Source organism: Urocitellus parryii, chromosome 5 (assembly GCF_045843805.1).
Source record: "Urocitellus parryii isolate mUroPar1 chromosome 5, mUroPar1.hap1, whole genome shotgun sequence".
NCBI classification, from domain to species: Eukaryota; Metazoa; Chordata; class Mammalia; order Rodentia; family Sciuridae; genus Urocitellus; species Urocitellus parryii.
This window is the reverse complement of record NC_135535.1, coordinates 91,841,301-91,855,156: the sequence shown is the minus strand read 5'-3', so window position 1 is coordinate 91,855,156 and position 13,856 is coordinate 91,841,301. Positions and strand designations below refer to the sequence as shown.

Here is a 13,856-nt window from a genome sequence, read left to right as displayed (position 1 = left end):
TTTCTTCTGAGGCCTTAACGCACCCATCCTCATACCTTCCTGATCCCAGTCTGTGTAGTCTTTATTTTTCTGTGGGATGGGGATGATAGTGTTCCTGACCAGTTAACTCGGCTGGGTCCCAGTTCTTTCCTTGGATTCAGCTTTCTCACTTCTTACCCTTCCTTAGGCTTCTGCATGCCCTGTCCCCATGAGTAATATTCTAAAAGTCAAGTGAAAATCAAAACAAAATAAAATGCAAGGCTAAATTGGGTTAAAGGACCAAGTTAAACTCTGAAGAAAAATAACACACAAAGAAGGAATATTATTTTTAATGTTATAAAAGACTATGTGAAGATTCACTGTGGAATGTCTGAAATGTCAACAGGTGAGCCAGCAGTTACCTGTGAGTCGCCTTCATCACCAGGGATTTAGTCCCTGTTGCCTGATGACGACTACTACTACTGCTACTACTAGTACTCCTCCTCTTTTGGAGCCTAGTTTTTGAGCTGCATGAAGTAGTATTACCTTACATTAAATAGTATATTGTACAGAAGGATAAAAATAATCATGGGTTTACTTTGAATTCTCTGCCAAGCCTTTGAGGTGATCACGAGTAACTTCACATTGGCATTGTGGGGAGCGGCATTTTTGTGTTGTGTTGATCTGTGTCATTTTTGTGATGACAGTTCTTTGTCCCTTTTACATAGTGCCTCAGAACTCTTCACCAAGTTCTAGGTCCTGCATATTTTTCCTTCCTTCCTTCCTTCCTTCCTTCCTTCCTTCCTTCCTTCCTCATTTTCTTTCTTGTAGGTCCTACATATTTATTCTTCCCTCTTTTCCATTCCTTCCCTCCCTCCCTCCCTCCCTCCCTTCCATTCCTCCTCTCTCCCCATCCCTCCTTCCTCACTTCTCCTTTCCTTCCTTCCTTCCTTCTTCCCTCCCTTCCTTCCAGGTTAACTTTCCCACTGAGCTCTCCTTTTATTTTTTGAAACAGGGTCTCACTGAGTTTCTTGGGGCCTCCTTAAGTTGCTGAAGTTGGCTTTGAACTTGCAATCCTCCTGCCTCAGCTTCCAGAGTTGCTGGGATTTCAGGCATGTGCTCCAGCATCTGGCTCTCATATTTTATTTTAACAGTTTACCTATTATGTTTGAATCTCTAATTCATACTGTTAATTTTGTACTACTGTATAAGGTTTTAGGTTGAGTTTCTCTTGCTGTTGTCTACAAATGTTCAGTTGTTCCAGTACCATTTGTTTTTCTAAAGACTTCCCTACCTATATTGAATTGCTTTTATGTCTTAGTCAAATATCGGTTGGGTTTCTTCATGTTGGTCTCTTTCTGGGTTCTCTATTTTATTGAGCTAGCACTCTGCGTTATTGGTAGAGGCCCAAACTTCTGCTCAGTATACTATCCTGTTTTGCTATGTTGGGTCTTCCAGGCCATGAATGTGATCTTTGTTTAAATCTTCTTCATTTATTTCATGCTTTGTAATTTTCAGCTTGTAAGTTGTGGACATGTTTTGTTTATAGAATTTTTGTAGATATATTTTATGGGACCATTTTATGTGATATTGAAGGTTTTATTTATTTGTTTGTTTGTTTGTTCAAGGGGTGCTGGGGATTGAATCCAAGGGCACTTTGCCACTAAGCTATAACCTCAGTCTCTGTGAGATAAGTTCTCGCTAAGTTGCTGAAGCTGGCCTTGGAAGATCCTCCTGCCTCAGCATCCTTGGTCACTGGGATTATAGACATGTGCAACCATGTTCAACTGTTTTTGTTTTGGTCATTCTTTATTGTCCAGTCTGGCATCAAAACTCCTGACTCAAGCAATTCTTCCTCCGCCTACAATCCCAGCAGATGCTGACCATATCAGACTTGAGATAGAAATTTTAATTTGAGGTTGCACATGATCTTTGCTGTTAGAGGGAAATATAATTACTTTTTATATATTGACCTTGTAAGTTATGACTTTGGTGATCTCACTTATAAGGTCTAGCTGTATGTTTTGATAGATTCCTCAGGATGTTGAGAGCCACAGCCAAAGGGGCCCCAGCAAACTTCCAGCTGCCAGCAAACTTCCAGCTGCCGGCTGATGATTGGCTCACAGTGGCCCCAGCAACATCTAGCTGATTGGCTCCTCTGCAGTGATGTTCATTGGGCTGTTTCCCTGCCCTTCAAGCTGCCAGCTGATGATTGGCTCACAGTGGCCCCAGCAACATCTAGCTGATTGGCTCCTCTGCAGTCATGTTCATTGGGCTGTTTCCCTGCCCTTCAAGCTGCCAGCTGATGATTGGCTCACAGTGGCCCCAGCAACATCTAGCTGATTGGCTCCTCTGCGGTCATGTTCATTGGGCTGTTTCCCTGCCCTTCAGACTACGGAACTGCTCATTGGGGGACTTCTTTGGCTCCGCCCACGCGACCTAGCCAATCGGCCTCAAGAGCAGGAGGATTGTGGGAGGTAGTGGTTGGTGTGTGGGAGAGGCTTGTGGAAGCCGGTGGTGGCAGTTGGGCTCTGAGGGTTTTTCCTGAGGAGCTGTTTTGTTTGGCGTTTGTAGTTTTAAAAATAAAGTTTGTTTCTTTTGACAAGTGGCTCCTGAATTGTGTCCAGCCAGACTGCGGCATCAGGATTTTCTTTAAAAAGTATAATGTTATTAACAAATAGAAGGAAAAAGAAATTACATTAGTACTTTTCTAAGTCTTACTCCTATTAAATTAAATTTTAATACTTGTCCTATGGCAGTATTATATCAAACCCCCAGCTTTTTTTTCTTTTGGATGAGGATGAAACAAAGTAATAAACCAGAATCAAAACTTATCCTTCAAGAAGAATATTCTTCTGTCATATAAAAATAGCTGTTCAATAATGATGATCAATTATATCCCATTGGACAAATACTTTCTGATTATATCTTTAGGTAGAAAATTAATGCAGAAGGCAACTCTTATAAAACTAGAAGTTTAAAGAAAGTTTTATTTAATAGAGTTTTTTCTTTAAGTTTTGCATGATATCTATTAAATGACAAGGTGAAATTGTTACTATTAAAGAGATGTTTTAAAGTTCTTTATAAGCTTAAGTTTAATTTTGTTAAATTTCATTTCTGCATTCTTAATTTAGTATATTAAAATCAAATGCTATTTATGGTGAATATTGGAATGTTTTGGCAATATTCTGATTCATATACACAGCCAGGTATAGCTTCTTTTTTAAATCCGTACAAGATCTACGGATTTGGATGTTCCTGAAGCTGTTAAAACCATCCCTGAATTCTTCCCTGTTTAAAGTCTTTCCTGTATGCACTCTCATTTACTATGGTAATTTACAACTGATTTTTAAATATTCAGAATATGAATAATCTTTCTATTTATGTGTGAAGGAACATTTCCTCTGTGAAGTTCCACAACTATTTTGATTCTCAGATCATATGCTATGCTAATTTAAATCTTCTCTTTCTATAAATTTAGAACTCATAGCTCTAAATGCTCAGGAATTTAGTCACTCTGTGGAGCAAAAAATGCTCTGAAGAGTTAACATCTTTATTGATTTAAGACAATCATAACTCCATGACAATAAATCTGAGATTCTTAGTCCAATTCTGTAATCATCAGTAACAACAATTCCAAATAAATGCTACCTGTTAGAAACCATTGTGGAAACAATATTCTCACATGGAAGAAAAATGTATAGATATATGAAAACAGCCATGTTTTCCACATACCATGCATGTGGTGTAACAGAAATCATCTGTTAATCAGTATATGAACTGTGGAATATTTTATTTTTCTTCTACCTACTGCATGAAGCTACAAAATAGTTGATTATATTTATACTCCAAAAGAAAACATGCATAAGTAATAATAGTTTCACTCAGGAGGTAACTCCTGTCTGTCTGTGTTGTCATTTGCAGAAAATCCATTCTCGGGTCTCTGCTTTTCAGCATGACATTACAGAATGAGCCTCCCATAGAACTGATAGCTCCAGGAGTGTGGGATGGAAGTCAGCCATCCCCAGTGACCCTGCAGGTAAGTGCCAAGCTATGAGATTAAAGTACACAAGGCAAATGTTGGTTGATAAGTAGTTTGTTGGTCAATGACAGAAACAATTTCTTGTAGGATCACACATTTTAATAGTCTTCTCTTCTTCCAGCCTTCTGGGATTTGTGAAACTTCTATTGCTTTTATTCTATATTCAGTACTCGCAAAGCACTTTTATCCCAGTTTATATAAAAGCAATTTCTTGCCATTTCTTCATCACACAAGATAGTGGAGAAGAGTATTAGAGCATGGCCATTAACATACTCATTTTGTGCATTGTTTTTTCTTTCAATATCCAAACACACTCATTGTCATATATTATTAATGTGGTACTTTACTCACACCCACCATTTCTTTGTCACGTTTCCTTAAAATCTCTTCAATTTTGCATTCCTAAATGACTGGCAATTCACTAAATGGTGGGAAAGAAATTGCAAATAAAATATATTCATTATTCTCTCACTTTTTCCTTAAACCTCTTTCTGTGATTTGTGATCATGAATAAAATGTGGTCAGTGACTCTAGTATTTGGTTCTTACTACTCACTGATGATCATCATTTCTTTATAATGGAAGTCCATTGGTTAGATAGCTGAAGTATCAATACTCTCATAAGTGGAAATGTAAGAATTATGGGCTTTTCATTTCTATAGCAGGACTGAAAACTGCAACTTGGGTAGCACCCTCTGGAACAGACTTTCTCAACCTCAGTACCATTTTGGATTGGATAATTCTGTGTTGTGGTAGGCTGTCCTGTTGCTGTACATTGTAGGATGGACAGTAACATCCCTGACTTCTACCCACTAGATGCCAGTGGCTCCTTCCCACTTGTGATTACCAAAATTGTCTCCAGATGTTATCAAATGTCCTTTAGAGACAAAGTTGCTTTCAACTGAGGATGGTTTCTGTGGAGAAATACGGTAGAGTTCCAGGGGCTTTACCTGTAGGTTTAGGAGAAGGGTATAGAAGTTAGAGTTTAAAAAGATACACAGAAAGATGCTAAAAATGGAAAGGACAAATTAACACTCTAAAAATGTGACTTCGGTGGTTAAGTGCCCCTGAGTTCAATCCATGGTCCCCCTCCCCCCAAAAATGTGACTTCACATTATGTCTGAGGAAAGCCCTCAGACAGCACGAAAAGATTCACTTCTAACTGTGGGCAAGAAGTTTATGAACAAAACCTGGAGTTCCTAGGTTAACAGCAATATAAGAAAGAGGTTATTCAGTTTAGATCTTGTCATGTCGTAGACACTTAACACATGAGATTGATTTGCAGATGCCCTTTCATAACAGGACAAAAGGAAACAATTCTATGAGAAAGAAGAATCACCATAAACCTGATAAATATATTCTATAAATTAAGAAGAATAGAAAAATACTAGTAGTTCAATTCTGTCACACTGAATATACATTTCATATATGACTCCTGTGCACCAAATGTTATGATAAACACTCTCATGACAATGAATGATTATGAAATACTAAACCAGGAAGTTTGAGGAATGAAAAATCTACTAGAGAGACAAACTCTTAGAACTCTCTCTGATGCAATCTGACAAGTGTTCTAGCTGTTCAGGGGCACTGCCACAATGTGAAAAGCAATTCCTAATTCTGAGAGAAAGCTCAGAAAATGTATGAGGGACAAACAGTGACTCCTAAGGACGTGACCTGTGAATGCCCTGAATGGACTTGAATGCCCTGAGTAAATTCCAACTGAATATTTAAGAGGGGTTGATGACACAGTCATAAAGGACTGCACAGTGCAGTCCTTGATTCAGAAAGGCAGTGTTAGCCTGAAAATATGACCCGTTAGCTAAGATAAAGAACCAATTACATGAGGAATAGTAGTAGAGGCTGGAAAATCATTAAGGGAATAGACTGTGTACCAGATTCAGACAGGATGATCTGGGCAATTAGTCATAGAAAGAAGTTCTGAAAATATTGTAGAAGATGTCCTGGAAAACTAGAAGACTAGATGCATGCACACTTGCTAGAGAAATATCTGAGTGCTCCAAGTTAAAGATCATAGGCACAAAACTAACAGGAAAAAAAAAAGAACAGATAAGTGGTCAATTACAACAACTGTTTTAGAAATAAAGGAGCACAACTTTATGAACAAAACCTGGAGTTCCTAGGTCAACAGCAATATCTTTCATTTCATGAAAAAACATGGAGAGAAGGAATAGACAGACTTATAGGGTGTACAGGTATAGATATCATTTACAGTCCTTTAAAAGGATAAATAATTTTGTTTTAAATCAGCATTTTTCCCTGATCCAAACCACTGCAGCTTACCAAAGTTTAAGTCTTTGAGGATAATCATTGCCAGAGCTTTGTGGATATAAATTCATGATTTGTGGGGTCTTTGGTGAAGGGACAAAGGTAGGGTAAGAGAAGTAAGGAAGATTATCAGATGAGATTCCCTTGTAGGACTGAGTAGCTCCTTTAGGAACATAGATTCTGAAAAATAGAATCAGAAAAGAAGTGTCAAGTATTCAACAGCTGCACAGATTTCTAAGTTGAAATCTGGACCCATTATAGAATTCATCTTTCAAAAAAAAAAAAGAGATAAAAAAGAGTGGAATCTATAATAATCATTCAACAGTATGCAGAATTTAAATTGCCCAATTTTCACAAATAATTTAACAAATATATATGCAGAAAAAAATTTCAGCATGGTTTTAAATTGAAAATAAAATACACAAAATAAAATAGTTATGAAGATAGTAGGACCAACATCTTTAGAACCCCATACCGGTTTTGTGACACAGTCAGCTAAATTTAGAGCAGTTATCTTTCAATCTAAAGATTATGAGATGGTAAAGAAATTAGAAGCAAGTTCTGTTACCAGTATTTTCATTAGGGAATGAGTATTACTGAGGGAAATATATTAGGCTGAGAGTCAGGAAGTCTCAACTCAAATCTTAACGCTTAGCCAAAAACTTTCTGACCTTGAGAAGGCACTGAACCTTCGTTTCTCACTTCTGTACATTGAAAGAATTACACTGTGCCTACCTGGCCTTAGTCAGGTCTGTACTGTTCTGATTGTCTTTATTAAATAGAGGGTTGCTCCCACAGGATAGCCAACCCAGTGTGACAGATGTGATATGTCACAGAACATGATTCCTCCAAGTCAACAGTTTTTGTGATCTCTGATAATTGATGTATTGACTGGAAGCAGAGGACAGAGTGAAGGAGATCCAGGTCAGAAATAGGGAAAGGAAAGCAGGTTATCGCTGGACTCCCTTACCCTGGGTCTCCCTCAACTTCCTGCTTCTGCCTGAATACTATCCAGTAGAATGACTCTGTCACATGTTTAGGAATTAAGAATAGAGTTGTTTCATATGTGTTAATATTATTCTTGTTCTATTCTGTATTTCTCAATTGCCTCACCTCCTCATTTGTATGTAAATTCACTGTATTCTGGCTTGGTTTTTCCTGGCTTAACATTGTTAGGGAGTCTGCGATTCTTAGGTGCCAAATCCAGTAATGGTTTTCAGCCCTGGTCCTATCAGTTTGCTCTGCTCTGTTCTGCACTCTCTCTTCCCCATTACTGAACAACTCTCCGTCCAGCTCTGCTGTTACTGCCCTCTCTTTCTGCTCACACTTCTCTCCAGCTATCCTTTCTCCATCTCCTTCCTAGGAGCCCCTTCGTCTCCTAGTCCTCACAGTGGACGTTTCTCAAGGGTCTGTTGCCCTCTATTATTTTCAAATGACTCTATTAAAATATAATTCATTTAAAAAATTTTTAATTTTAAATATTGTTTTATTACTTTAGTTGTACACATTTATATGGTACAGTGTAACAATTCAGTGTGTTTGTGTGTGTGTGGGGGGGTGTCTGTGTGTATGTGTAGTATATATTATATATTAAATGTGTAATGACCAGATTAGGATAGTTAGTACTTTCATATCTTTAAATATTGTTTTTAAATTTTATTAACATAAATCATATATTCTTATGGGATATAGTGTGATATTTCACATTTCACAGAATTCTCCCAGTTAAAGTGTATAATACAGTCATTTTGAGTATTTTTACAGAAATATGCATGTATCATTATAGTCGACGTTAGAACATTCTAGTCATCTCAAACAAGGAAATCCCACTTCCTGTTTTCCTGTCCTCCACAACCTTATGCAGCTGCTAATCTACCTTCTGTCTGTATAGACTTGCCTTTTCTGGACATTTTATTTAAGTGGAATCTTTTGGAACAGGCTCCTGTGATTTAGCATAATATTTTCAATTCACACATGCTGTAGCATAGTATTCATTTCTTTTTATTGTTGAATAATATTGCAGTGAATGGATATACTACCTTGTATTTATCCATTGGTTAGTAGATGCAGGTTTGGAATGTTTCACCCTTTAGTTAATAAGAATAATGCAGCCATGAACATTAAAGTACATATTTTCATGGAGGTGCATATTCTCGTGTCTCTTGTATATATACTCAGCAGTGGAATCACTAGGTCACACTTAGTCCTAAGGCTTTCTCTACGGTGTCTATGCAGTTCACTTCTGAGACTGCATCTCAGATTGCTTCGTACCACAAGCTTCAGACAAATATAGCCATATACTTGCTTAAACTCCCACCTGGATTTTCTATTGGCAGCTTTAAGCACAACATATGTCAAACCAGGCCCACCTTCCTCTCCAAAATTACATTTACCCTCAGAATTCTTTACGTCTGTTCTTGTCCCACATACACCTACCTGTTTTCCTTCCCTCTTCCCTCTTTTCTCTATTTTGTTTAGTCCACACCGTATCCTGCTAATATAATCTCCCATATTTTTTCAAGTTTATCTTCCCAGTTCCTCACCTCTTCTCCCCTAGTTTCAACCACACCTTCCTGTATTAAAACTGATATAGTTGACTTTTGTCATTCTCTAATCTAGACTCTAAGTATTACAAGTATTACAAGTGTGATTGTCCTAAAACTTAAATCTGAACCTGCCATTTTCTATTGACTCATCAGTAACTCGAGCAATAGCTAGAAAATAAAAACCAAACTACATAGCAAATCTCTCTCCATCCTTTTTCTTTCCAGTCCCTCTTTGACACATTAAACACCAGCAACTTTGAAAAATGTTGTCACTTTTGACGTATATTGTTTTGCTTTTACCTTATGAGAAAAATAAATATTTTTCCCTGTCTGGAATAAACCTGTCCTTACCCCTACGTCATTCACTGCCCTCTCCTCCTCTAACTGTGTGTAAGTGATAGTTATCTCCTACAATCCATATTCCTTTCTCTAGCTATCTCTTACTTACCCCCTCAATTCTTCCTACCCCATGAAATTTAAGTACCCAACCTCTGTGTTCACAAAATACCTAATAACATTCTTATCAATGCATTTACCATATTATATTTCTTTCCACTGACTGAGAGATCTCTGATAGTGATATGTTTGTATATGAGCTGTCTCCCAAAAGTTCTTGTTAATGCAAGAGTGTTCAGAGGTGAAATGATTGGACTGTGAGAGCTGTAACCTAATCTGTTCATTACTTTGAATGGACTGGCGTGCTTCTTCTCATCAGTAAAGTCTCTGAAGACTGTGGATACTATCATACTTTATGTCTTCCATAATCCATGGTGCTCAAAAGTACAATGAGCAAGTACCTTCATACACACTTTGGGGAGCTTCTCTTTTGCTATGTGTTGTAACAAATGACAATGGGAGAAATTTGATATTTTTCCGTCAGTGATTCTTGAATCAGTATTTACATTAGTAATATAATTTGATATAGAGATTATTCATGTACTAATGATAAAATTACTTCCTAAATTTATAAAAGAATTTAATATAGTTTGTAACCAGGGCCTTTTGCATTTTCATCCACTGACTTTAGTTTCCTCATCCACACTGCCATTTACTTAGGACTGACATAATTCTTGTAGCTCATGAAATACTATTTCTAGTAATTCAGTTCCATGTGCTTAGCAATATTTGGGCACATAAAGAATAACTAACCTGGTGGTACTGTATATACTTTCATAAGAGGCACCAACATTAGTTTTTCAAGATTAATCTTGGTCAAGAGAGAAAAATTACTGTTCTATTGCTTTGGATTATCTTACCTATAACTAGCTTCTTTTATCGTGTTGGAGTGAAAATTGGTACATAATAATAAATATTATGACAAAAACAAAAATTGCAACAAGTATTAAGGATTATAGAAAAAGATACTAAAATGTTTTAAATACATAAGGACACAAATGGATTAAACTAAATTTCAAACTGTGACTCACATAATCTATAATGTTCCTCAATTTTTCCAAGTTTCCAGCCTAACATAGTTCAGCAGAAAAAAAAAAATAAATTCAGTGGATTTCCTAATATTTAAATTTTTTAAAAGTTTGATAACCTTAAGAAAATATATGGAGCACTATAGTAACCGGCTCATTTTTGTTAACTGTTACTTTATTTACCAGAGTCAGATTATCACTAAAAGGGTCCTAATTGAAAGCACATTGAATCAGAGAAAAAGGAGGCCTGGATTCTAGCCCTGTCTATAAACCTGAACTAAGATCCAAAACAAAGATATTCTAGTTGATTACATAACTGTACTTGCAAAACAGGTTATTGCCAGAGAAGTGCTCAGCCTCATTTCTACAAAATGGTTCCCAGGCTTTTAGACTTGAGAACTTAGAGTAGCTCTTCTTATTTTCACAAGTGATTACATGAAAAAAAAGTATAATTACCATCTTCAAATTTCTTCATCTCATAATAGAAACATTTTAACACTGAAATATATAAAGGATATAACCTCAGTATTAAACAAAAATGCAAAATAGTTAGCTGCACAGAAGGTTTTTATATTGTTATTATTTCTTATTTTCCTTCAGACAACATTACAAGACATTAATCTATGTGTAAAACATTATAAAACATTTACTATGTGTAAAAATTGACCAGATACCATGTATGTTTAAATGCCAATTTCAAGTGTTCATGATACTTTTAAAAACTATTTCAGAGAAATAATAGCACAGAAAAAAAATAGAACTTATTCTAAAGTTTTTAGAAATCCCAAAATACAGATTAATAAATTAATAATATCTTCAGAGACACCTTCAAAACATATCCAATTATTTATTTATTTCAGATTGATTTTCCAGCTATTGGATGGGAGTACATGAGACCTGATCCTGAAGAGAACAGAACCTGTCTTGAAGAACCAACCAAAGAGTGTTTGAAACATATTGCCAGACTTTCACAGAAACAGTCTCCCTTACTGTAAGTGATGCAGGTCTTGTGGATGAATTTGCCTGCTTTCCACCCTCTCCTGTATCATACTTAAAGCACTTCTATCTTCAAAGCATGGACCTTCCTTCCCACATGACTCTTTTCGTTTCTAAAGTCCCACACCCGTTAGATTTTGAATTGATCTGTAGGAACTAAATAAGTCATTTTGTATGTTTTTAAAGATTTTTTCCTGTGGAATTTAGCAATTTTAAGGAAAAAAAGAAAAAAAAGGTTAGAAATCATTTGGTTCCAAACAATAAAGCAGACAGTGATTTGATATGCATCAACACATAGTAGTGATAAACTATAGCTCCACCATCCTTCAACTAGATAGGAAATTGTTTTAGTAAACAAGAAAAAGTGAAATTTAATTATTATGGCAATTTTTTAAAGAAACAAATAAACCATATTTAACATCACTGAATTAGTAAGTACTTAGATTTTGGTCAAAGTATAATTCTTTAAATAAAACCAAAATCCTTGGAGGCATTATAATTAGTCACATTTGTGCTTGCTATTTGGTAATAAACAAATCAGAGTTGATTGTGCTCATTAATACCATGTTGAAGAAGCATAAAACTCACAAAGTAACACACATGCAGACACAGAGAGAGACACGTGGGCATGATGGTACTTGTATATAACATGCTGTGACCATTCTGTGATAGGCAACATGATAAGGCATTTTATTCCAGGGATGAGAAGTCATGTAAAGGTTTAAAACAGAGGAATTCTATGATACAAACAATAGTTTTTGAGCAATCCCTTTGATTGGATTGGAGAGAATCGAGAGGCAGCAAGGAGGGTATTGATATTTCAGGCAAGAGCCCAAGAAGGCTAGGACTAGGTGATAGCCATGGAAACTGGTAGAGTGGCTGGATTTGAAAGCTCAGAAGACCTAACTCCATGATTAATTGGAAATAGGGAGTGAGTCAATTGAGAAGCCCAGGAACCAAAACTAAGTCAAGGAAGGATGTGAAGTTTTTAGGTGATCAATTGCAGGGATGTTAGAGACGTTTTCTGGAGGAGGATTCAGTTTGGGTCAGCCCATATGGGAGCACTGAGTATGATCAGGAGATTTGTTTTGAGTTACCTTGTTAGTGCCCAGCTCTCTAATTACAACTTAGTATTCTTTTTCTCATTTACTTCAAGGCAGTGACCTTACTTTTCTTCATGTGCTTCAAATATACTAACCCCTTTTATTTGGTGTTTTCTCTGCCTGAAACATTCTTCCCTACTATGTCTTTTCCTGTGTCCTTCACATGACTAAACCATCTCCCTCTCTTAAGTTTTCACTTAAATGTCATCTCTCACACAGGCCTTCTTTGATAACACAATCTAATCAAGTCTTTCTTCTTTTTCTATCAGATTAACATTAATAATATCACACTTCATACAAGCTATTATCATCCTGTTCCTTGATGTGATTGTCTCCCTCATTAATTTGTAAGAACTGGAGAAAGTAGGGAATAAAGCTATCTATTTTGTCTATCATTATGATTCCAATGCTACGTATTGTGCCTGATAAATGATATGTGTAAAACAGGCATGTCACAAGGACTAAAGTCCCCTTGCCTAGTGCCTTTATAAAAAGTTCACCATACAGACTGAATGGAAGTCTTATAGTCCTCATAAATAATATTGACAATCCATTGTCATACCAGACTATTATCATCTTAACTAGGTGTAGCATTTATTTTTTGTATTTCTTACTCAAAATACAAAACCTTACTTTAAAAAATGTCACATATAAAAGGCTAAGTCGTTTATAATGAGAAAATTTTTTCTTTTTTTTTTCTTTTTTTTTTTTTTTGGTCGTTCATAACATTACATAGTTCTTAATACATCATATTACACGGTTGATTCACGTGGATTATGAACTCCCGCTTTTACCCCGTATACAAATTGCTGTATCACATCAGTTTCCCTTCCATTGATTGACATATTGCCTTTCTAGTGTCTGATGTATTCTGCTGTCTGTCCTATTCTCTACTATCCCCTCTCCCCTCCCCTCCCCTCCCCTCCCCTTTTCTCTCTCTACCCCTTCTACTGTAAATCATTTCTTCCATTTGTATTATCTTGTCTTGCCCCTCCTTTCCTCTTATATGACATTTTGTATAACCCTGAGGATCGCCTTCCATTTCCATGCAATTTCCCTTCTCACTCCCTTTCCCTCCCACCTCTCATCCCTGTTTAATGTAAATCTTCTTCTCAAGCTCTTCGTCCCTACCCTGTCCTTGTTTACTCCCCTTATATCAAAGGAGTCATTTGGTATTTGTTTTTTAAAGATTGACTAGCTTCACTTAGCATAATCTGCTCTAATGCCATCCATTTCCCTCCAAATTCTATGATTTTGTCATTTTTTAATGCAGAATAATACTCCATAGTATATAAATGCCACATTTTTTTTATCCATTCATCTATTGAAGGGCATCTAGGCTGGTTCCACAGTCTTGCTATCGTGAATTGAGCTGCTATGAACATCGATGTAGCAGTGTCCCTGTAGCATGCTCTTGTTAGGGCTTTAGGGAATAGACCGAGAAGGGGAATAGCTGGGTCAAATGGTGGTTCCATTCCCAGCTTTCCAAGAAATCTCCA

The 13,856-nt window shown here is 36.5% G+C and overlaps 1 protein-coding gene across 3 annotated transcripts in view; it reads left to right on the top strand.

Moving 5' to 3' along the window:
• The window catches only part of Pik3c2g (phosphatidylinositol-4-phosphate 3-kinase catalytic subunit type 2 gamma), a 332,111-nt gene that overhangs the window by 97,468 nt on the left and 220,787 nt on the right, over positions 1-13,856 (top strand). For all 3 annotated transcript variants that reach the window (XM_026391946.2, XM_026391945.2, XM_026391944.2), the window contains 2 exons: positions 3,883-3,997; positions 11,119-11,249. In XM_026391946.2, the coding sequence (XP_026247731.2) occupies positions 3,883-3,997; positions 11,119-11,249 (246 nt within the window). The remainder of the gene's footprint in view (positions 1-3,882; positions 3,998-11,118; positions 11,250-13,856) is intronic.